The following is a 25,197-nucleotide window of genomic DNA, read 5'->3' as shown; positions in this document are numbered from 1 at the left end:
AATTTTCAAATTAAATTTGCATTTCATGTCTCATAATAGAAATAAAATACCATATACAAAAAATACAATCCATTGCACAAAAGTTAATGTTATACAAATAATCATTCCAATAGTAGACAAATGTAACTGAGGGAGAAAAAAAAAGCTAAAACATTCATATTTTTTTTTATAAAATCAAACATTCATATAAATTTATTTCATTATTCTAAATTCTAACCCTTTCTAACATTATAATAGATCAACTCAAGAAGGCCCATTTTTCTCAATCCCAAAAGGTGCCTCTAAATGCCAAATCATTGATAAGGACTTTTCACAAACACTTAGCGTGCAAATTAAAGGCCACATAAAACCCACGTAACTTGTTGCACCAGGGATTTGAAGAATTCACTGCAAACCATCATAAAGAGGGTAAATCTGTCTTTTTTCACTTTCATGAAGAACAATCACAAAAATGTTGCAGATACTTACCTGGAAAACTCTGATTGAATTCTGAGTAGCACCTTTAGCAATGTACTCTATAGTGAATTTGGATGACATTTCATCATACCTAGAAACAATTCAAACCAGAATAAGACCATGAAAAACAAGGTAATATCCATGTCCCATGATAAAGTAAGATAAGAACACTTACATGGACAAATGCTTGTCTTCAGCAAGAATGGCATTATTTAATTGGACATCATATGTACAATTTCAAACAAACAAAGATTAGAGTGAAATAAACATTAAACTGTGGTGTAACTTAACAAACAATCAAATCTGGATTTGTATTTGCATGATATTTTAAATGGATTTAAGGCACTTAAGAAAACAAATCAAAAATATGATTTGCTGAGAGTGATTACCAGAAACTTTAGTAGTCAGCTTTATAGGTCTCATTTCCACACCAAAATTGTACAAATGGTAAAAAGCCATTCCATTAGTAAACTATAACACCCATTCATTGAATGATATCACATATATATTTTGCTTCCTTGGATAGGTACCATATATAAGCCATTCAGCTGCAAGAGTCAAACATGGTCAAAAGATTACAACAAAGTTTGACTAATTTAAAGGAATGATGTAGAAACTAAATAACATTGGAAAATCTAGGGAAAACCTGAGTGGACTTCCAATTGCAGTATAGTATTGCTAATTCCTGCAACATGTTCAACTCATATGAGATGTGAGCTACTGGATAGCTTCCAGCAGGAACTCTAGGGGAAACCTGAGTGGACCCCATAAATCTTGTGGAGCGACTCTTTGTCATTTTAGCTCCATCATGAGGCGGCAAACCATCATATAAAATAAACTTTGTTCCCAAAAAGTTTGACCTATGTCATCAAATCATATAAAGAATATGATGTTTACTTTACTTTCCAATCATATCATAATAAACTGAATGTTTCAAATGGTAATTGTAAGTGTAAATACTCACCTTAATTTTCCAATATATCTACTGCTCCCTTTTGACATGTCATCAGCATGTAATGAGATGATGTAATCGGTACATGTGGTGCGTCTAAACTTGCGAGCAGCAAGAAGAAACTTTCCATCATCAGCAAGTGCTGCCAGATTACAGGGACAAAATAGTAAATATGGAACCCAAATGTGAGAAATCATAGAGCTCATAATAAAACAAGAAATACCCTTCAAATTCAATCAAGCTAAAAAGAATGTTAGGAACTCCAACTTTATTAGTCATTACCATGTTGTTTTACAGAAGAAATGTAAGTACAATGGTATAATAATAATTAAAATAAGTACATTGCTATTTCATGCATTTATCCCTAGAAAAAAAGAATTAAATGATGTTTACTTTACCTTGAGTCAAACTAAGGAAAAGGAAATATGTTTGAGTAGACCGTTTCCATTTTATAAAGCATTGGAGGAGAGATTCTCTAGGACCAGGCTGCACGTTAGCAAGAAACTATTAATTATTAACTGAAACAGTTAAGAAGCCAATTTAACTGCAAAATTCCTAATAATACATTTATTTGAAAAAAATTAGGAGCTTATACATTATGTAACAATGTATTCACATGTGTCAGCAAGAAATATCAATCTCAAACACTAACTATATGGAAACTTGTGATATATGGAAACTTGGATCCCTATTATGAAAACATCTTACTATATCTTTTGTGGGATAAAAAATCAAATGAAGCTTGTCTTTTTTTTTATTCCATGTGTGTTTTAGTGTGCATGTGTGAAAATAGAGACCTCAACTTTTGTGTATGGGATAGAGAAAGGAAGAAAGGAGCTGGAATGACAGGTGTGCTTTTAGAACATTTGAGCAAGTTGTATTTCATTTGTTGATTCTATTGTTTTATGGTCTTTTCTTTATTCTGTTTCTTTTTTCATTTAGATTGTAATTTTCTGTTAGTTAAGAAAACTTATCAAACAACCATGTTTTCATTTAATACTTATTCAGACAGAGGAATAAAATGGTAATTATTTATCATTTAGCTCATCAACCCTAATAGTGGATCATACAAGTATAATAGATATGGTTATTTCTTAATTTCTCAGCCCATGTTATGTATCCTAATATTTGTTTCCTTATGTGATTGACACAATCAATCCCTTGTGTATCCCTTTGTTTACACCCAACAAAATCCTTATAAACTTATAGATATGAACGAGCACATCAGAATAAATACCACACAATAAAGGGATACACCCAAATAGTGAATCATACAACAAAATCCCAACCCTAAAACGATTGATAATCATCGAGGCACACAAAAAAAACGAAACAATCAGACATAGTTGTAGGAATTGAGGTAAACCTGCCTGACAGAAATTGGGAAAGTCAACATCCCGAAAATCTCAGGCCTCTTAACGATCTCCTTCATGATCTCTCTCCAACTCCTACAAACAGTAGCACAACCAACAACATTCTTCCGGGAAGGCCACTTATTTTCGGATGATTCAATCCTGATCAAGACCTCTCTCAAGAGCTCTTGAGGCATGTTAGCCCAACAGCTCTGTTTCAAACCGTCATCAATTTCTTCAGCGTCATCTTCGAGTTCTAAAGCAGCAACAGCCATGGAAGTCTCTTGAAGAGGGTTTGGTTTCGGTGTGGAAGGGATGTCAAAAGAGTAGTGGATACACAGAAACCGGATTTGGTGAGTTTTCTAGAGATTGTGGATTTCCAATGTCACAGTATAGTATCTGCAATAATTAGCAACAATTATAAGAATCAACAACACTTACAATAAGAAATCAGCATCATATGCAACAACAATTGCAGGAATCAGAAAAAAACCCAACTAAAATACAACTCACTTGGGAATCGACATCAGGGGATTCGACCAACAACTCCAAAATCGATTTTTGAGGCGTAACTTCACTGATTTATCAGCCCAGAGAATCAAATTTTAAATTGAAGAGCAAACTTCACTGTCGGAGAGGAGGGACTCTATCGGCTGGGTCTCGTTGGAAAGTGCCGGAGAGGAGGGGCTCCACCGGCTGGGTGTCGCTGGAAAGCGTTAGACGGCGGGGCGAAGATGGACGGAGGTCAGAGGTGGGAGGCGCCAACGCCAAGAGAAACGTCGGAGGTGGGAGAAGCTGTCGACGTCGAGAATTGAGAAGAAGAGAAAGGGTTTGTCGAAGTGAGAAGAAGAGAAAGGGACGTCGAAGAGAGAACGAGCGGTAGAGGAAGGCGGCTGGGGCAAGTACTTGAATTCTTTAGAGGGAACCAACCGGAGATCACTTTTCCGGTAGCGATCTTCTCCACAGGTATGTGATGGTGCAAGTTTGCTGTGGGAGAAAATAAGAGAGTATATTAGGGTTTTTTGGGGTATTTGAGTTAGGAGAGAAGAACGGTGGAAAGAAGGTAATAACATGGCGGACCTTTCAAACTTTTCGGAATTTCGTTTCCCCCAAAAGAAGTGACCCCTCGTTTCATTTAAAAAATATAAAGTGACATACTTAGAGGACGCACATTTTATGTTATGTGCCCTCCGTGTTTTTTTTTTCAATGTGACACTTATTGTAGGACGCGCAAGAATGTGTGCCCTAAATCCTTCTAATTTTTGGACAGCCGACACTATTTTTAGGGAACACACTATTGCGTATCATAAAACAGCACGTGTCATGGTTCGCGCGTCGTAAAAGGCTGTTTTTCTAGTAGTGCAAAAGGACCCTCTTGGTCCGGAACACTCCTGACGCTCCTGACTCCGGACACTCTTGACGCTCCTGACTCCGGACACTCCTGACACTCGGACCCATTCCGTATATTTGACCATTTCGGACCTTTTAATAATTTTAGGAGTATTTGACGTCGGGAACACCCTCAAACTCGTAATTCTCATGACAACCTTGAAGTGTTAGAACACATTTTTATGAATAATGTCTAAGAGTCATTATTTTATTCATAAGGTAATCACCCACTTTACGTCACTATTCACACCTTACCTAGTCAAATCATTGTCCTTTTTCAACTCATCCCAACACTCCATCAGATTAACTTAACCAAATCCACCCAAGAGATCTTATTCCTCACATTCAAAATCTCAATTGCCTTCTCCAAAAACACACTTTTCTTTCTCTCTTTCTCTCTCTCTCTCTCACGATCTTCTTCGCAAGAAGTATTCAGGCGGTTTTCTCCATTCTAGGTAAGTTCCTTGATTCAGCTCCTAAATATTCTACACTTCTTCATACAAATCATGAATCATTTACTCAAATATCGACATATTTGTTCTTAGGATCTTCAAATCTTCAAGCATCCTTCAAAGTGTTCTTGACTTGAAAACCCCTCTTCTTCAACCTTCCACCTCAGGGAATCACTCAAGGTGATTTCATACCCCTATCTTTTCATGTTTTCTACAAGTTTTAAGGGGGAGAATACAAGTCACAACACCAAAACATATTCTAACTCATCCAACAGCTTTCAACAGGAAAGTTATGGTCCATTCACGAACTGTCTATCATTTCAGAAGTGATTTCGGAAGTGATTTCGGACCTTTCTAATGACTACTTACACACGTTCATAAGATTTTTCTAAAATTTATATTGAATTTTACAAAACTGTCTATCATTTCAGAAGTGATTTCGGACCAGTCTGTGAAGATGGACATTTTCACACTGGTTAGAGACCACTAAAAATCATAATAAAAATGATGAACAAACTAGACACATAATCCGAACTCCCAGAGTTTATGGATTCAGTTTTCGACCTACAGTGATTTTACTATGATTTTTCTAAAAACAGTGATTGAAAGGTTAAAACTAGTAAAATAGTTTAAAAATTCATTAATACTTTGTAACATGTTGAGCAAAGTGTATAACAGTAAATAGGTACATGATGATTGCATTTCTTATTAGTTTTATTCCATGAAATAGAAATAATCATTCACCTTAGGATCTTTCATCACTATAAACATATATGATAAATTATAATGGGTATAGTTTATGGTACATTAATACTACGAACATACTAAGAAAGGTTTCATATCTACTACAAAAGGGGTTTTCATTTAAACTACACGTAAACTCATTGAATCAGGTTGTAAGGTACTACTTCATGGTACTCCTAGAGTGCTGGTTAAAATCCTATAGTTCTAATCAGAGTCTCTGGTAGGGAGAGCGTGATACTTGTATATAGATCTATATTGGGATTGACAACCCACACCTAAGCTGCTTGCAACAGCTAGACCGGCAGGTCTGGGGTGACAAATGTCATAACAATCCGATGCCTGAAGATCGTCGTCACAGGTCGCTATGTCAATAGTATGGTTATAATAACTCACATAGGGAAACAATGACACATATAGTTTATGGGGATTTAACAATCATATAAAAGGGGTTTTATTAATATCATTATAAAACTACATTACATTGTTGTCAAGTACAGAACAACTGTCATTTTTGAAATCATCTTACATTCAAAAGGGTTTTTTTATTTATTTAAAACCGTGTATACTATTATAAGTATGAAATAACACTTTTACATTTGATCTTGGGTTTTAAGGTTGCATTTCGTTTAAAAAGAGAATATTGGATTTTCTGAAGGAACACACTAACGTTTTCAAGGAACAAAGAACATAATTTCGAATACCAAAATACTTATGAACTCACCAGCTTACATACTGATACTCTTTCAAAACCTACTTGTATTCTCAGGACACTAGTAGGCAGGTACACGCACCGGGTTCAAGAAGATGGAGCGTAGTAGCTTCGAGACTTACTTGTTATTTTCTTTTGGATTCAGTTTTATATGAATCGAATACAATGTAAACATTATACTATTAATATAATGGTTGTTGTTGCTTTGATTACTATTATTCAATTGTTGTGATAAATTTACATGACGTCCTCCGCCCCCAAATGTTTCCGCCTTTCCGGTTTGGGGGTGTGACAGATTAGTATCATATCATTGTTTATAGTGAACTCAGTATATCAACCCATAAGAAGATATACAACTATAAATACAATGGGTCCGAAGCGCTCTGACTAAAAGTATACTTTTAAAATATAAGTATTTTATGAGAAGTATACAAACATGAAGACATACTAGAACAAGTATTACATGAAGTACAAAACATAAGTATTTAGATGTTGAACACTATAGTCAAACCTAGACAATTATGTAATCATATCTGGGATAAATATGGCCTGATCAACTATATTCATTTGAGATATGACCAACATGTATTTGGGAGTTATAGCGGTGTTGCAGCAAGTCTAAAACTTACCAACTCTATATGCAAAGGAATACTAAAACCGAACATAAAGTTTAAAATACTATAGGAGTATTTTAGACACTATAACTAACTTATGTAAAAACCAAAAGACCCTTACTGGCAGGTCTATAATTGCGGAGTGTATACTCTCAGGGTTCTATATAATTGATATTTTATAGACTTAGAAATTGTTATCTTCGCTCTATTTCATGTTCCTTGTTTGGTTGTGGTCTTGGAGTAGGATTACTTTTCGAAGGTCTATTCGATCTTGATTATATACAACTTGCATACACTGCGTGATTATAGGAGGACTCGGTAAGTATCACCATAAAAATTTCGATAGAAATGTTTTACTTAATATCATAGATTCTTTAGATACTCCCATTCTCGCACACCCAACAAAGATAGACATAGCCACTCCACTACAACAGGCGACAGAGGAGTTAAGGAAGAAACAGAAAGAGGTTCATGAGGGAGATTCCGAGAAGGAATCAGTCGAAGAGAAAAGATGTCGTCGATATCAATAATGAACCCTACCTTATCAGAAGCAGACTTACGAAGCTCACTTGGACATTCGGGTTCAGATTTTTCATTATTGCATAATGGAAATCGGTGAGAAAACTTGAAGCATGACAGAGCAAGGAATCAACACACCTATGAAGAGCAAGAACACTATAGGAATGCCCTGAGACAACAAAACTTTACAACTGAAACTGGAAAAAACATAACAAGGATCAAGAGCAAAAGGAACCACTCGCGAGGTATGCGAGGTGGCAGAGCACCTTATGCGTCACGTTAATAAACAACCTAATATAACCTAGTGAGTTAGTGACTACACTACTCACACTATGTGTTAGGCTTATTTCCCCTTTCGTCACCACTAATATCAGTGAATCAAGTCACAAAATTTCATTTAAGGGTGATTAATATTTAAAAAATTCATAAGTCTATTGTACATAGACCTCTGTTATGAATTGTTTTCAAAACGCCATAAAAGTCGGAACATGATACACACAAAACTAAGATAACTTAGTTCAAACAACACTCGACCTATGATCACTACTAAAGACTTACCACCCTTTCCTGTTTTAAAAACCTTACAGTAGAAAATTTCCTCCCCATAGACCCATAAGACGCACCCTCAACAACACGTCAACAAATCCACCACTGTACGACACTGATGTTTTTCAGGCCACTGTAACAACCACGACTCGAATCCACGCAAGTGGTACCGGTGGGTTAGGTAATGGTGCTAACCGTCCTAGCTACGAAGAAAGCCATGGGCACCCACAGTCTATTTTAGTAAACCTAACACTTGTAAAATACCTACTTCTACTCCCTACCATAAGTACATCTCATGGATGTTGAGAAGAACTTTGAGAAGAGTTCAAAAAAATTATATATATATACATATATATATATATATATATATATATATATATATATATATATATATATATATATATATAGAAACGACCATAGTTACTAACGATCTCGTTTTTCATCATGCAACAGAATCATGCCTTCACAAGGAAGTAACCAGCCAACCGGCGAAACACCGATTCTATAGATAGACTCCACCACTTTTCAAGCCACGGTCACGGCCACCGTGACAGCTGTCATGGCACAACTCAATGCAAACAACACAAGAGAGAATGGAATCGACATCGACAATTCCAATCGTAGTAATAACCATGGAAACCAACGAGTGTCTGCCTACCAAGACACTACAAACTGCGAACCTAAGAACTATAAATGAAAGGCTTGGAGCAAGAATGAGAAACAGCCAACACAAGAGCCCTGGAAGAGGCAACAGATTGTGGTAGTTCATGATGCCACAAAATCCGCCACTCCAGCACCAGCCCATCGATATGCCGGAACGCTACCGAAGTGCAACAAGTGTAACTTCCATCACAAGGGATTCTGCCGGGTGTTGCATTGCAATAACTGCAACAGGAAGGGGCACACTGCTCGCTTCTGTAGGACTCCGGCCCAACGCATCACTTCAACCACCAATATCGGAGAAAGACCAGTTTTCCATATATACGATGCAACGGGACATTTCAAGAGAGATTGTCCAACAGAGAGGAATGGCGGAGGAGCAGGAGGAGTTTAACCATAGAAGATGTCGAAACAACGAGGAACCCTTCTGGGATTTTTGGTACGTTCCCAACCAATAATATTTACAACTTAAATCTTTACTGAGACTGGTACCAATTAAAAAGTAAGTAAATTGTTTTCTCGTCAGAACAAATCACTACATTCATACAAAAACTAAGGATCCTTACAGGGAAACTATGACGGCTTTAGTGTAAACATTAGGGTCACACATCGTTAAGATTCTGCAGGCTTAGAGTGAGTGATTCCGCCTTATTTTCTGTTTCTTGTTTGATTGTGGATTTAGGGCAGAGTTACTTAGTCGACTGTCTTCTCAATCTTAACTATATACGATTTGTTTACATCAAGCGATTACAGAGGGACCTAGTAAAATCAAATTGTGGAATTTCATCACAAATTCCGGAGCACTCTTACTACCTGTACTCACTAAAGCGGTGCCGAAAGTTCGTAGTAGTAATAACAAGGATAAAATTGAAAACACTGAAAATGTGCGTGTAGAATGCACTATCACTCTGAACAATCACCTCTTCCAAACCGAATTAACAACTGTAACAAAAGAAGCCCCAAACATCGACATTTGACATGGGCTGGCTTGGTCCTTGCCATACCAACTTCATGTACTACGAAGAGACCCTTGGCCTTATTCGACCAACTAACAAAGCGCTCTTAATCTATAACGACACAGACCTCAGAATCACCGCTCGCTTTAAAACACAGAAGGACCCACACGAGGGGTGTCATGCCTTCCTAACCCGTGCAGTAAATGAGAAGCAAGAAGAAAATAAATAAATAAATAAATAAACAAACAAAACCCTCAAGGATGTTTCGGGAATCCACACCCCCCCCCCCCCCCGAAGTGTTCCCAGATGACCCCCCATCTTTTCCCCAACCCTTGAAGTCCCATTCGAAATGCTAATTTCAGGACGAAATTCATTCTAACGGGGGATGATGTGACAACCGTCAATCTTCGGTCAAGACAAAGTCAACAAGTCAAACCTATTAACTCAACTAGTGCTTGTATGTTAGGAATTACTCTATGTTTACTAATGTACAACTATCTATCATAATATAAAGTATCACTCGGAAGTTTCACATGTTCAGAAATTCTAAGCCCTAACCAGGGTGAGGGATGTAACGATTCTAGGAAACACTATTACGTACCCTTCGGGGGAATAAAACAATCATAACGAGGCATAATGGGGTTTACAAACCTTTCATTACTGGGCGAAACACTAACAAAGGTCACAAACAAAGTCTCTCTCAATCTCTCCCACTCTATCTCTCTCTCCCAAATCTTTCCTAAATATCTCTTTGTATCTCAAATCTCTCCCAAATCTCTCTCAACTTTTTATAAACATATGTACTATCCCAACCCCTTCCTTTGTTGAAAACAGCTCAAAACCAAAGGAAAAAAACCAAAAGGACCCTCTTGGTCCGGAACACTCCTGACACTCCTGACTCCGGACACTCCTGACACTCCTGACTCCGGACACTCCTGACACTCGGACCCATTCCGTATTTTTTACCATTTCGGACCTTTTAACAATTTTAGGAGTATTTGACGTCGGGAACACCCTCAAACTGGTAATTCTCATGACAACCTTGAAGAGTTAGAACACATTTTTATGAATAATGTCTAAGAGTCATTATTTTATTCATAAGGTAATCACCCACTTTACGTCACTATTCACACCTTACCTCGTCAAATCATTGTCCTTTTTCAACTCATCCCAACACTCCATCAGATTACCTTAACCAAATCCACCCAAGAGATCTTATTCCTCACATTCAAAATCTCAATTGCCTTATCTAAAAACACACTTTTCTTTCTCTCTCTCTCTCTCACGATCTTCTTGGCAAGAAGTATTCAGGAGGTTTTCTCCATTCTAGGTAAGTTCCTTGATTCAGCTCCTAAATATTCTACACTTCTTCATACAAATCATGAATCATTTACTCAAATATCGACATATTTGTTCTTAGGATCTTCAAATCTTCAAGCATCCTTCAAAGTGTTCTTGACTTGAAAACCCTTCTTCTTCAACTTTCCACCTCAGGGAATCACTTAAGGTGAGTTCATACCCCTATATTTTCATGTTTTCTACAAGTTTTAAGGGGGAGAATACAAGTCACAACACCAAAACATATTCTAACTCATCCAACAACTTTGAACAGGAAAGTTATGGTCCATTCACGTACTATTTTGACCATCTTAAACAAACTATTTTTCAAAACTGTTTTATATGCACATAGTTCAGGTTTATACCTTTCTAATGACTACTTACACACGTTCATACGATTTGTCTACAATTTATAGTGAATTTTACAAAACTGCGTATCATTTCAGAAGTGATTTCGGACCAGTCTGTGAAGATGGACATTTTCACACTGGTTAGAGACCACTAAAAATCTTAATAAAAATTATGAACAAACTAGACACATAATCCGAACTCCCAGAGTTTATGGATTCAGTTTTCGACCTACAATGATTTTACTATGATTTTTCTAAAAACAGTGATTGAAAGTTTAAAACTAGTAAAATAGTTTAAAAATTCATTAACACTTTGTAAGATGTTGAGCAAAGTGTATAGCACTAAATAGGTACATGATGATTGCATTTCTTATTAGTTTTATTCCATGAAATAGAAATAATCATTCACATTAGGGTCTTTCATCACTATAAACATATATGATAAATTATAATGGGTATAGTTTATGGTACATTAATACTACGAACATACTAAGAAAGGTTTCATATCTACTACAAAAGGGGTTTTCATTTAAACTACACGTAAACTCATTGAATCAGGTTGTGAGGTACTACTTCATGGTACTCCTAGAGTACTGGTTAAAATCTTATAGTTATAATCAGAGTCTCTTGTAGGGGGAGCGTGATACTTGTATATAGATCTATATTGGGATTGACAACCCACACCTAAGCTGCTTGCAACAGCTAGACCGGCATGTCTGGGGTGACAAATGTCATAACAATCCGACGCCTGAAGAACGTCGTCACAGGTCGCTATGTCAATAGTATGGTTATAATAACTCACATAGGGAAACAATGACACATATAGTTTACGGGGATTTAACAATCATATAAAAGGGGTTTTATTAATATCATTATAAAACTACATTACATTGTTGTCAAGTACAGAACAACTATCATTTTTGAAATCATCTTACATTCAAAATGGTTTTTTTATTTATTTAAAACCGCGTATACTATTATAAGTATGAAATAACACTTTTACATTTGATCTTGGGTTTTAAGGCTGCATTTCGTTTAAAAAGAGAATATTGGATTTTCTGAAGGAACACACTAACGTTTTCAAGGAACAAAGAACATAATTTCGAATACCAATATGCTTATGAACTCACCAGCTTAAATGCTGATACATTTTCAAAACCTACTTGTATTCTCAGGACACTAGTAGACAGGTACATGCACCGGGTTCAAGAAGATGGAGCATAGTAGCTTCGAGACTTACTTGTTATTTACTTTTGGAGTTAGTTTTATATGAATCAAATACAATGTAAACATTATACTATTAATACAATGGTTGTAGTTGCTTTGATTACTATTATTCCATTGTTGTGATATTGTACATGACGTCCTCCGCCCCATAATGTTTCCGCTGTTCCGGTTTGGGTGTGTGACATATGGGCGTTACATTTACCCCCCCCCCCCCCTAGGATGATTACGTCCCATAATCATTAGCAAAATAGTGTAGGATAAAGATCACGTAAGTCACTTCTTCATCCTAAGCAAGGATTGGCATGATATCGTGCTCCCAAAGTACTAAATCATCTTACTTATATTGTCTAAAAACATCCTAGGTTCTTTTATGACAGCTTATCAGACTGTCTACCTGGATCAAAACATCGACTCTACAAAAAAAACTTTTCTTTCTCACTGCATTTTCATGCATAAACAATCCTTTTTATCACAAAGGATTAAATGACAAAGTTTTATGAACTTAATTGTTTTGTATTCCTTTCGGGTTTCGACTTTTTTTACTACAACTATTTTACATTATCACTAGTATTCTCAAAATTATTAGGGAATAATAAGAACCTCTACTTAGTTGTGATAATGAACCTCATGAAAACATCCTCTACAGACTAATCCTCCATATGTAATGCCTAGAATGAGAGGCTGTGATGTTCAGATTGTGTAATAGCAAATGATAAAAGAAAATGACACAATGGTTTACAAGGAAACCCTTGATCCTTCCTAGTGTAACATCGTTAAAAATATGGTCCGAAAATTTCATTTTTAAATCATTATTGAAAGCCATAATCATCCACCATTTCATTCATAAACAAAACTGTTATATCAATTAGAGTATAATCTCAAAACATATTCTTTTTTTTATCAGAGTAAAACATCCCAGGCTAACAAACTATGGTGTATGCCATGCGATCACCCCGAGCTCGTCCCTCCGCTACCGGAAGTACCTGAAACCAAAACTGAAAACTGTAAGCACGAAGCTTAGTGAGTTCCCCAATCTGCCACATACCATACAATAACACGTATAACATATAATGGGCCTTGCCCACTGCATCGGGCCCCACCCGGCATCGTACTGAAGTCCGGAACATATAAACTGCATCGGGCTAACCCCGATTGCGGATCTAAATCTGAAACATGTCACAATGAGTGCCTAGGGCTAACCCCCGGGTCTTCCTACTATACATAAACATAAACATAATGGGCCGGCATTGTGGCCGTAGACCCATGCACACAGTGAGGAGACTCACCTTGCCCTGCTGAAGACCTGCTGATACTCTTCTTGCTGCTAGCTGGAAATCCCCCGGACTGCTGATCCTTTGACTCCCCGAACTATCAATACCTCAAAATATCACTTAGACCACACACCCTTGGAGGTCAATTCAGTTCAAACTTGGTCAAAGTCAAAGTCAACGGTCAATGGTAAAAGTCAACACTCCAAGTTGACTCAACTCGTCGAGTGTCTCATTCAAATTGTCGAGTACAAAACCCAAGACACTGAAATCATGAACCCACTCGCCGAGTCCGCTCCTAACTCGCCGAGTTCCCTGGCTAAACAGACTCGCAGTTCATCAAATCAACTCTTCGAGTCAACTCGCAAACTCGCCGAGTTCTAGCTTGAACAGAAACAGGACAATACACTTCGACTCGTCGAGTCCCTCCTTGGACTCGCCGAGTCCCTCAGTCTGAATGGTCCATCTTAACAGTTTAAGCCCCTCCACTTCAGATCTAAACCCCAAGCTGCATCTACATGTTGGAAATTACCTCATGAGGGTAAAGTTTCCAACTTTACCCACTCCTAATCCTTCTTAATGGGTTTAGACAAAACCCTAGCTCATTAAGACATAACTCCATGATCTAAAACCCTTATTACTCCAAACCAAAATGGGGAAAATCAAGATCTAGGCTCTAGGCATCCAATAACCACGTAAAGTCCTGGACTTTACTTCCTTGAATGGCCTTTAGGGCTCCAAAAGGCCATGATAATCTCTTTAAGCTTGCATGGGACATCCTAATGGAATAAATCTTGCACCTTTATGCCTTAGCCACACCTAGGGGCTCCAGATCTGAATGAATCTAAGCTTGGGACGTCCTTGTCCCCATAGATCTAGCTTTTGAACCAAAACTCAAACAAAAGGGACATGAGGAGATCTAAGAGGTTGATAAGCAAGGTCTGGACTTGATTACCAGAAAGTGATGAGATTGAGAAGCTATTTCTGGATCTACAATCCTCTTCTTGATTCCTCCAAGCTTTTCTCCTTCTTCAAGCTTCCAAGTAGACCACACACACTCCAAAAATGGCTCACAATCACAAGAAACGCACTAGGGTTTCGTTCTGGACTCGAGAGAGCATTAAAGAGGCTGAGGGAATGAGAATATGATTCTTAAATAGGGCACCAAGTCCTGAAATTAGGGTTTCCCAACCCAAACCAGACTCGACGAGTCAGTCCCCTGACGCGCCGAGTCGGCCACTTAATCCGCGATACGGAACACGCTCCTACTCATCGAGTTCTTCGTTGGACTCGACGAGTTGACTCCTTGACTTAGGGTTTTCCTTTCCATTCTTGGTCTGCTGGATTAGGGTGTTACAACTCTCCCCCACTGAAACTAGACTTCTTCCTCGAAGTCCGCTATGACCAACTATCCTGCAATCTGCTCACAACATTTCTGCCTGAAGGATACATCTCTTACCGAGTCCGATCCTCGATGGATCACTTCGATTGACCTTCCGCCTGATCATTTAGCCAAAACTAATTCTTGAAGATAAAAACCTCGAGAGCACTCTGATCACCAGTAATCCTGAGAACATGGCTCTTATCCAACCGACAATCCCTCCAGTACTCCCCGAGTACTTTCACTTGGCATCCAAGGGGCTCACCCCTTTACTCTGTGCCGCTACGGACTTCCCAAGGCAACGGTACACAATCAACTCCATTTCCTATCTCTGTGAAGGACATAGTCTTCGCTGTATCTGCATTTCCAGCCACTCCCAGTGCTGGTCACTTCACTGATACCCACTGAATGCTTCCTCCTACTATATCTCAGTGCTGAACGCCCATCATAGCGAATGGATCAGATAATCCTTCGAGTAAAAGATTCATCCCTGTAACGATTAGACTCATACGAGAGCTGCGCAACAGGATCAAACCCTTCCCTCTGAGATTATTCAACCCTGCTGTGAGTGGCGTAGCACCTATCGGTGAACTAGCTGCTCCATCAGGAATTCTCCTATCGCTATCCCCAACCGAAGGTCCTACTATCCCCTGTCCTCTTTCCGGATGAAACGAGACCACCCTGGTCCCGACTAATCTGCCATTAACTGGTTTACCGGACTCATATCGGTTATTGAACCCAAGATCAATGACTCAGTCCCTCCCATCGATTTCCGAAGTATCTTCGGCTATCAGCAACTGCTCTATCTACTTAGCCACCCTGACCCCATAAGTCCTGGGATCCTCGATCCCCTATCTTGACCCTACGGTCTCTACCAGGTCCCACCTGTGCTGCTAAAATCTCACGGGCTTCGCCTACGGGTCTCACCCAAACTATACCTTAGAGCGGTCTCTTTCTCTCAACTCTTACTTGTCTTGCTACTATCACAAGGGCCTCGCCCATGGGTCCCACCCAAACCATACTACTGAGCGACCCTACCCCCGGTCTCACCTATCTAGGGCTGCGCGGGTCCTAAACCATCCTGAATCCTCAACGAACTATCCTTCCTCGATCTCTATCAGGCTGAATAGGAGATACGGGCCTTCGCCCACACTCCTCTAACTAGCTACCAGTGAATGCTACGGCTACACCCGCATACTTACAACACCCTAACACTATCTGACTGCTAGAGATTGCTACGACTATACCCGCAGCCTTACTACTCTTCCCGCTCTGTCTAACTGTTGGAGATTGCTACGGCGACCCCGTAGTCTTACATCCGGACTAAACTCGCATCCTGCCGAGAAAATATCGCACCTGGTTCCCACCCAGGTATCGTCTACCGCAAATACACGAACTCAATGTTGGGAAGTTTCCCAAACTCCCAACTCATGCGCTCCTCTATCCCAACAACCACTGGGGCTGCTTTCCTTCCCAACAAAGTTGTGAAATCATCCCAATTGCACTTACTCCTGCTCCTGGCCTCTAGGATAGTTCTCCCCCACTTCGATTCGACTAGATCCTTATAGATCCCCGTGTGGGAAGGATTCCCAATCCTTCTCTCCATCTAAAGGGTCGATCTACTAACAACCAATGCTTACTACCGCTAGAGCCCCAAAACTAACCAATACCGAATATGAGCCACTCTTGAAGACTAGTATAACACCTCCCGAGCCCCACACACACCTGCTACAGTGACTGCATCCTGAGAATTTGCTCTAAAGGGAATCATCTTCGAACTACTACTCTAACATCCATGGTATGCAGATGACATATAACTTAATCATAAGCAGAAAACATAATATGTTGAAATACACTTGCTAGCATCGATGCAGTACCATAACAATAAAATCATAAATGGAAGTTGAAATGGAAAACTGACCAACGATCTATTGCGGCTCGATCTTGACTTCCTGCGGAATCACGGGCATTGGAACCCGAACTCCCCCTCCTTGTCGAAGTTTCTGCGATGAATCCTGAGCTGCCTTAAGCACTATACGGGGGAAGCTTGCCGTGATATGTCCGAGCTGATGACAACGATGGCACAACTCTACTTCCACTGTGCATTCCCGGCGATTGTGACCTTTCCACCCACACCTGCCGCACTTAGACCTAATGCGAACGTTCTCATGTGTCCATTCATCCCTTGCACACCCTTCCTGTCCAGTTGGGTCTCTTACGTCAGACAATGCAGCGTCCGACTGCTGAGATCGTTGAGCCTGACTAGAGGTCCGCTTCCTCTTCCCTAACTGCACATCCAAACCAAACTCTTGCTCCCGAGTTACTTCGACTACCTCACCAACTGTCTGAATGGCCCATCTGACTCTGAAACTTAGCGGTCAACCTATCAGTAACACGCCCAATAATGACGGGTAACTCCTCTTGCACGGCCGACGAAACCTCCACCACGATCCAATCATGCAGTGAACTCTCCTGAAGACAATGTGCGTAACCTACCTCCGATCCCAGATGACAAGATCTAATAACGGGATTCTCCGTACTGAAGGATCCCAGAGATCCATAAACATTGGGCTCCAGAGGAGCCCCTAACTTCCCCGCAGTAATCTCGGCCCGGAAGGCCTCGAGGCGGCTATCCAAAAGTTCCAAAATCCCTTCCTTGACTGTACCAAAGATCACAAAAGTCTGATCTAATATACTGCACGTAATCTCTGCTGATATAAACTCTCTCATCTGCTCCCCGACCTGCTCGGCTCCTGAACCCGAGCCTGATCCCTCCTCGGCACCGAAGTGCCCACTGGTCTACCTCGTAGTGTCACCATACTGCATTCGTCATAATATAACTATCATCAAAATACTCATCGCTGTTAAGGAATCACAGACGCACTACAAGTTCCACGGTTTTATCTCAGCCCTCCTTGACTCGAGTACAGATCCTCTTCTTTCAGTAGTACGGGCCCATACTACCTTCCATATCTATCCATACTTTCCTCAAGGATTGCCTCGACTCCACCAAGTCCCTTTCACTTCTACTAATGCTCCCAGCACTAATCTCATCCTAGGCTTACCCTAGGGAAATATCCAATCCCAAACCCAGTCCTCAGCTGCTGAAAGACTCTTTATAATGTCAAGTAACCACTACATGAATACCATCACATGTAACGAGGCTCGGATAAACCTTCGAGTAAAGGTCTCGTCCCTACAACGGTTAGACTCAGACGAGAGCTACGCAATAGGGTCAAATCCCGCACTCTGAGATTATTCAATCCTGGTCACATGTGACTTAACGTATTCATCTAGTAGCTAACTCCCATTACTCGAAGTACCACAAAGCACAAAGCAAGCAGCATTCAGACAAATTGAAAATCTAGCCAAACAAGCAATTCCATTCTCTTATCAGGAATCTATACTAGCATATAATTTAAGGCTCATATAATCAGGCATAACCTAAACAGGCTATCCTACCACTGGCTGATCAGTTCTAGCATGCAATTCTACAAGCTCATATAACATATAAAGGCATCTTTCCTAGATCCTTATCTCTAATCTAGCATGTGAATCACATAATCATATCATATCACATAATAAACATGTATTGGTATTTTGGGAACCACTTACTTGAGCTCGGATGATTACATGCACCACACACCTTGTTCTTTTCAAATTTCTTTTCTCCTTTCAAAATCCTTTTTCTTTTTCTCAAAGCTCTTTTACAAAAATGATTTTCCTTTGAAAACTTTCATACTAAGTCCTCAGTTTGAGTTCAGACACACCCGAGAGTGTATCCGAATCCCTCAAACCAAGGCTCTGATACCAACTTGTAACATCCTTAAAAATTAGGTCCGAAAATTTCATTTTTAAATCATTATTGAAAGCCATAATCATCCACCATTTCATTCAAAAACAAAACTGTTTTATCAATTAGAGTATAATCTCAAAACATATTTTTTTTATCAGAGTAAAACATCCTAGGCTAACAAACTATGGTGTGTGCCATGCGATCACCCCGAGCTCCTCCCTCCGCTACCGGAAGTACCTGAAACCAAAATTGAAAACTGTAATTACGAAACTTAGTGAGTTCCCCAATCTACCACATACCATACAATAACACGTATAACACATATTGGGCCTTGCCCACTGCATCGGGCCCCGCCCGGCATCGGACTGAAGTCCGGAACATATAAATTGCATCGGGCTAACCGCGGTAGCGGATCTAAATCCGAAACAAGTCACAATGAGTGCCTAGGGCTAACCCCCGGGTCTTCCTACTATACATAAACATAAACATAATGGGCTGGCATTGTGGCCGTAGACCCATGCACACAGTGAGGAGACTCACCTTGCCCTGCTGAAGACCTGCTGATACTCTTCTGGCTGCTAGCTTGTAATCCCCCGGACTGCTGATCCTTCGACTCCCCGAACTATCAATACCCCAAAATATCACATAGACCACAACACCCTTGGAGCTCAATTCAGTTCAAACTTGGTCAAAGTCAAAGTCAACGGTCAATGGTCAAAACAACACTCCAAGCTGACTCAACTCGCCGAGTGGCTCATTCAACTCGTCGAGTACAAAACCCAGGACACTGAAATCTTGAACCCACTTGCCGAGTCAGCTCCTAACTCGCCGAGTTCCCTGGCTAAACAGACTCGCGGTTCATCAAATCAACTCGTCGAGTTAACTCGCAGACTCTCCGAGTTCTAGCTTGAACAAAAATGGGACAATACACTTCGACTCGTCGAGTCCCTCCTTGGACTTGCCGAGTCCCTCAGTCTGAATGGGCCATCTTAACAGTTTAAGCCCCTCCACTTCATATCTAAACCCCAAGCTGCATCTACATGTTGGAAATTACCTCATGAGGGTAATTTTTCCAACTTTACCCACTCCTAATCCTTCTTAATGGGTTTAGACAAAATCCTAGCTCATTAAGACATAAATCCATGATCCAAAACCCTTATTACTCCAAACCAAAACGGGGAAAATCAAGATATAGGCTCTAGGCATCCAATAACCATGTAAAGTCCTGGACTTTACTTCATTGCATGGCCTTTAGGGATCCAAAAGGCCATGATAATCTCTTTAAGCTTGCATGGGACATCCTAATGGCATAAAGCTTGCACCTTTATGCCTTAGCTACACCTAGGGGCTCCAGATCTGAATGGATCTAAGCTTGGGACGTCCTTGTCCCCATAGATATAGATTTTGAACCAAAACTCAAACAAAAGGGACATGAGGAGATCTAAGAGGTTGATGAGCAAGGTCAGGACTTGATTACCAAAAAGTGATGAGACTGAGAAGCTATTTCTGGATCTACAATCCTCTTCTTGATTCCTCCAAGCTTTTCTCCTTCTTCAAGCTTCCAAGTAGATCACACACACTCCAAAAATGGCTCACAATCACAAGAAAGGCACTAGGGTTTCGTTCTGGACTCGAGAGAGCATTAAGGAGGCTGATGGAATGAGAATATGATGCTTAAATAGGGAACCAAGTCCCGAAATTAGGGTTTCCCAACCCAGACCAGATTCACCGAGTCAGTCCCCCGACTCGCCGAGTCGGCCACTTAATCTGCGATACGGAACACGCTCCTACTCGTCGAGTTCTTCCTTGGCTCGACGAGTTGACTCCTTGACTTAGGCTTTTCCTTTCCATTCTTGGTCTGCTGGATTAGGGTGTTACAGTTAGGATCTCCGACAGAAAACCATGGGAGGTGTTAATGATCACCTGCCTGGATGATTTTATTAATATAAAATGATGTTTACAGAGAATATTTGAGTATGAACAAGTGATTAATCTCATAGAGTAAGCTTCTAGTAAAAAAAATAGTGTGTTGTGTGCAGATTACAAGTGTCAATATATAATCTAAACTAGCCAACAAGATGTATGATATTTCCGGGATCCTCTATGACCAACTTCACGAACGTTATTTGACCAAGTATTCCGGGTCTTTAGCATAGTTGAGATGATTCTTCGTTGAGAATTGGTCTTCCCTTGACTACTTTTGCACACGTGTTAGTTATGGAAAAAATATGATCGTTATAAATATTAATAAAAATAATAACGGTGATAACCAGGATCCTGAGGTGGATGAGGATCCTGGATATTTGAGGATCCTGAATATTTCGAGGATCCTGACTCTAATAATTGCCCCCAAGTTATTCCTGAAAATGTAAGGTTAGTTTTGTAAATATTAAAGTAATAAATTAAATTAAATTAAAGAGACAAAAGGAGGGATGAGTAATTTTCAGAATTAACCCTTAACGGCTAGGTAATTTTGATATCCAATGGGTGGATAACTAGCCGTTAACAGTCAAATCAACCTTAATTTCTCAGTATAAATAGAGGTGATCAATCCCACAATCTTCTACCCATTCTTCTTTTCTAGTGCTATCTTGTGACTTAGAAGGTAATCATCTTCTTTCTTCCAGGCTTTTATTCTTTCTACCATAGGTTGAAAAATGACTGTTTCCCGTAAAAGCATTTTTTCTACCATTGGTCGAAAAATGGCTGTTTTGTAAATATCACGAACGTTATTCTTTCTACCAAGGGATCTTCTCTTATGAGGAGACATGTTCTTTTGGTGATGATGATATTGAGTCTCTAAGACTCAATGGAGCCTTTCCTCCCGAAGTTGTTTTCAGGCCCTTCGATCCTCTCATTCAGTGTGACTTCGTTTCTCCCACTTAGGTGTGCTTTCCTGAGTATCCTTTCCCCTTGGGTTTGAGATATCCTTTCCCCGGGATCGTCTATGAATTCTTTAGGGTGACCGGGATTTCGAACATCCAGGCCATGCCATTTTTCTGGTTGATCCTATATTTGATCGACCAGGCAGACCATTCAAAAGGCCTCGATATAAGCCTTTCTGAACTGGCCTGCGTGTACGACCTCACAACCTCTAGGAGTTCTCATTTCCTCTTCATGGTCAAAACCCTCAGATCCCCTCTAGTCTTGAAAACCAATCACAATGATAGAGCTTGGAAATGAAGATACCTCTTTGTGAGACGTGACTCAGTTCCCAATGGGGATCTCTTACCCACAGATTGGGTCCAGAAGGGTAGGATTTCAATGCTTTTCCTCGTGATTCTGAAATCTTATTCTTATTTTGTTTGTTTCTTTGTAGCTTTCAAATTCGAGGAACTTGTTCTCGTTGCCGAGGATTCTGAAGAGAAGATTGAGAGGTTCTTGGCCTTGTCCGAAGTCGAGAGATCCTTCCGATTTGATCAAAGCACCTTGCAGGAAAGCTCTTCTGCCACTAACCTCATGTCGACAGGTAAGGATCCTTAATTCTTTTTTATTGTGATAAATATCTTTAATAATCTTTTTCTATATACAGGATCCAAATTCACTCGCTCCAGTGCGCGCTTCACTCTTGCTGATCTTGATACAACCATGTCGGGAGATCAGCTGGTGGTGAAGAAGGAGAAGAGTTCGTCTTCTCTTCCTCCTAAAGATCAACCGTGGACTTGACAGTGAAGACTCCCGGATCCCAGAAAAGGAAAACTGCTGAATCCATAGGTTTATCTTTGGAGAGCCTTGGAGCTAAGGAAGCGCTCCAGAAGTTGGTTTCTTTCTCCCAGGCTGTAAGTGCTGACTTCACTCTCGCTTCATTTTTTATTTTGTTTTTTGCTGACTTACTATATCTTTCTCACAGGTCTCTGATCATGTTTCCTTTGATCTAAGGATCCGGGTGGAGAGGGCTGAACAAGTCCTTCAAGGATAGGAGAAGGTGTGGAAGGAGACCAATGAGGACTTTCTGAGGAGGGTGGAGCTACTTATCAAGGAGAAGGCTGAGAGAGAAGAAGAGCATGTACACGAGATGGAGGAGGTGATCTCTGACGCGAAGGTCAGCGTTGTGGTGACTGTTTGGGAGGCCAAGATCCGTCTTGCGGAGGATCTTAAAAATACAGGTTCCTGGGACGTGGTTGGTTGGCGCGAGGCACTGGCTAATTTAACTGGCAAGCCTGCTACCGCCAGCCAGGATCCTGTATTGTAGCTGACCGGAGGGAAAGAGAAGAAGGTCGGTGATGACCAGGCTAAGGTCTAGGCCTTTTAGGTGATTAGGGTATCATAATCTTTTGATGTGAAAACACGACTTTTGTAAAGCTGTAGGCCTTTTTATTTCGAATATAATGGTTGATCTTTCCTTTATCTTTCTATGCTTCCTGCATAATACGATACTAAGGTCTTTGCGTAGTCAGGATCCTAAAAACAGTGAATAATTTTTAAGACAAAATGGTTTGATAAGGATTAAACAACTAAAAATAACAAGAATTGACTTTGTTAAGTAATCTAAAAGTTTCTTTTAGAAGTTTGATGATCAACTTGTAACCCTTAAGAGTTTTTAATATGCTTTAAAACTTCTTTAAAGATATCGATTTAAAATAGCAAATGACTCCGAAGTGATGAAAGTTCATAGATCAGCGATTGGTTTAGGATCTTGAAAAGTTTAGGATCCTTGATTTTACTTAAAAATTACAAAGTTAAGAACATGGAAAGATGGAACCTGATTGTCTTCGTGTTTGTCCTTAAGCTTCAAAAGTCTTTGAATTTTAGAATTTACTGAGGATAAATTCCAACTTAGGAGAGAACTTTGGTTCACTCCTGATAATGAGGCTCTTTACCAATGAGGGTCGATGAGGATTCTTAAGGGCAAGGATCCTTACCATCGGAGATCCTTAAAGATGAGGATCTCAAATCACATATGGAAAATTTGTCCTTAGGTTAACCTGTTTAGGTTATAGACATTGACAAAATTATCGTGTAACACCATAGGTTCAATAGATAACACGTTAATGTTATATACTGGGGAGGATCCCAACTTGTGATATAATTTATGAGAAAGATCCTTACTTATGATAACATGAAAATGTTATGATTCGAGTGTATTTTCTGGGGAAAATCCCCACTGTGTGATAACATTAAGATGTTATAGACCTTATGTAGTTTCTGGGGTAAGATCCCAATTTTTTGGGAACATGAAAATGTTATAAACCTTAAGTAATCACAGGGGTAGGATCCCGATTTTTGGATAACATGAAAATGTTATAAACCTTAAGGATCTCAACTTGTGTTAAAAGATAAGAGGGTTGCCAAGCCTTTGAATCGTGAAATGATCCCCTTACCCGTATCCGACAGTTAGATATCATGCGTTCAAGTGAGGTGTATAAACCTTAGTTCGTGTGAAAGAGGTAATTAGCTCTTTAAACCTTAGAGGGGATTGAGTACCCTTAAGCGTAGGAGAGATGATCAGTCTCTAGCTTGTGTATAGGATAGTTTAAAGATTACATTGTTAAATATAATGGAGTTTACCAAGTATTAAGGCGTTGATATCTTCATGTGTCAAGATCCTTGTGTTTCAGGGTGTTCATCCTTGAGGATACTTATGTTTCAGGATCGTCAATCTTGAGGATCCTTAACTGTACGTTGTTCTGCATAGCAAACATTAGGTAGCGGTGGGAGTTATTCTAGCTAACGCCCCTCCGATGCTTAAGTTAGTAATTTATTCAAGGAGAAAATAAGTAACGATAAAATTTTTAAGGTAAAGAACATGTGTACCTTGGTTTTGTTGTGGATCAGTCGACCCTACTTACATGTAGTATGCTTTGAGGTGTATAACATTCCAGGATCTTGGCAGAACGTCTCCTTCGAGTGTTGCTAACCAATATGCTCCTTTTCATGCTTCAGCATCTATAAGATATGGTCTTTCATGTTTAGGAGCTAATTTTCCTGCACTAGGATCCTTGGTGTTTTGGAATGTTTTTCCTTAATACCAAGTCTCCTATTCGAAACCTTCTAATTCTTATGTTCTTATTGTAAGCCTTGGTGATCCTTTGTTGATGAGCAGCAATGCGTATTTTGGCAAGATCCCTAAGCTCGTCAATTGTGTGAAGATCCTGTGCTAGGATCATGTCGTTATTCTCTTGGTCTTGCAGCAAGTATCTAGCCGTCGGGATCACTACTTCAGTAGGGATTACTGCTTTTGTCCCAAATACCAAATAATAGGGGGTCTGACCTGTGGCCACTTTGGAAGTGGTCCTATCTGCCTACAAAACAAAAGGAAGCTCTTCTGCCCATCTTCCCTTCTTTTTGTCTAGCCTTTTCTTCAAATTGTTTACTATGATTTTGTTGCTCGATTCCGCTTAACCATTAGCTTGGGGATGAATAGAAGTGGACGTTATCATTTTGATTCCCCACCTTGTGCAAAATTCTCTTGTCATTTTTCTTATAAATTGGGATCCATTGTCGCATATGATTTCAGCCGGGATCCCGAACCTGGTCAGGATATTACG

The 25,197-nt window shown here is 39.8% G+C and overlaps 1 protein-coding gene across 1 annotated transcript; it reads right to left on the bottom strand.

Moving 5' to 3' along the window:
* Positions 1–384: 384 nt before the first annotated feature.
* On the bottom strand, positions 385–3,043 carry LOC145163752 (tubby-like F-box protein 6). The gene is made up of 8 exons (XM_079082533.1): positions 2,775–3,043; positions 1,807–1,894; positions 1,421–1,550; positions 1,103–1,316; positions 987–1,004; positions 846–927; positions 632–647; positions 385–547 (listed from the first exon to the last, which is right to left on the bottom strand). The coding sequence occupies exons 1-8, from the start codon at positions 3,033–3,035 to the stop codon at positions 385–387; spliced, it is 972 nt and encodes a 323-aa protein (XP_078938659.1). The 5' UTR covers positions 3,036–3,043.
* Positions 3,044–25,197: the final 22,154 nt, after the last annotated feature.

Source organism: Lactuca virosa, chromosome 3 (assembly GCF_052849685.1).
Source record: "Lactuca virosa cultivar CGN04683 chromosome 3, Lactuca_virosa_CGN04683_v6, whole genome shotgun sequence".
Lineage (NCBI taxonomy): Eukaryota > Viridiplantae > Streptophyta > Magnoliopsida > Asterales > Asteraceae > Lactuca > Lactuca virosa.
This window is presented reverse-complemented; position numbering and strand designations above follow the sequence as displayed.

Bases quoted from the DNA above. Each gene is read 5' to 3' on its own strand.
- LOC145163752 (XM_079082533.1), bottom strand. From the start codon at position 3,035: ATGGCTGTTGCTGCTTTAGAACTCGAAGATGACGCTGAAGAAATTGAT. The intron at 1,895-2,774 runs GTTTACCTCAAT...GCTAACGTGCAG, and splicing joins TCCCAATTTCTGTCAGGCAG to CCTGGTCCTAGAGAATCTCT. The intron at 1,317-1,420 runs GTGAGTATTTAC...TTGATGACATAG, and splicing joins AGATATATTGGAAAATTAAG to GTCAAACTTTTTGGGAACAA.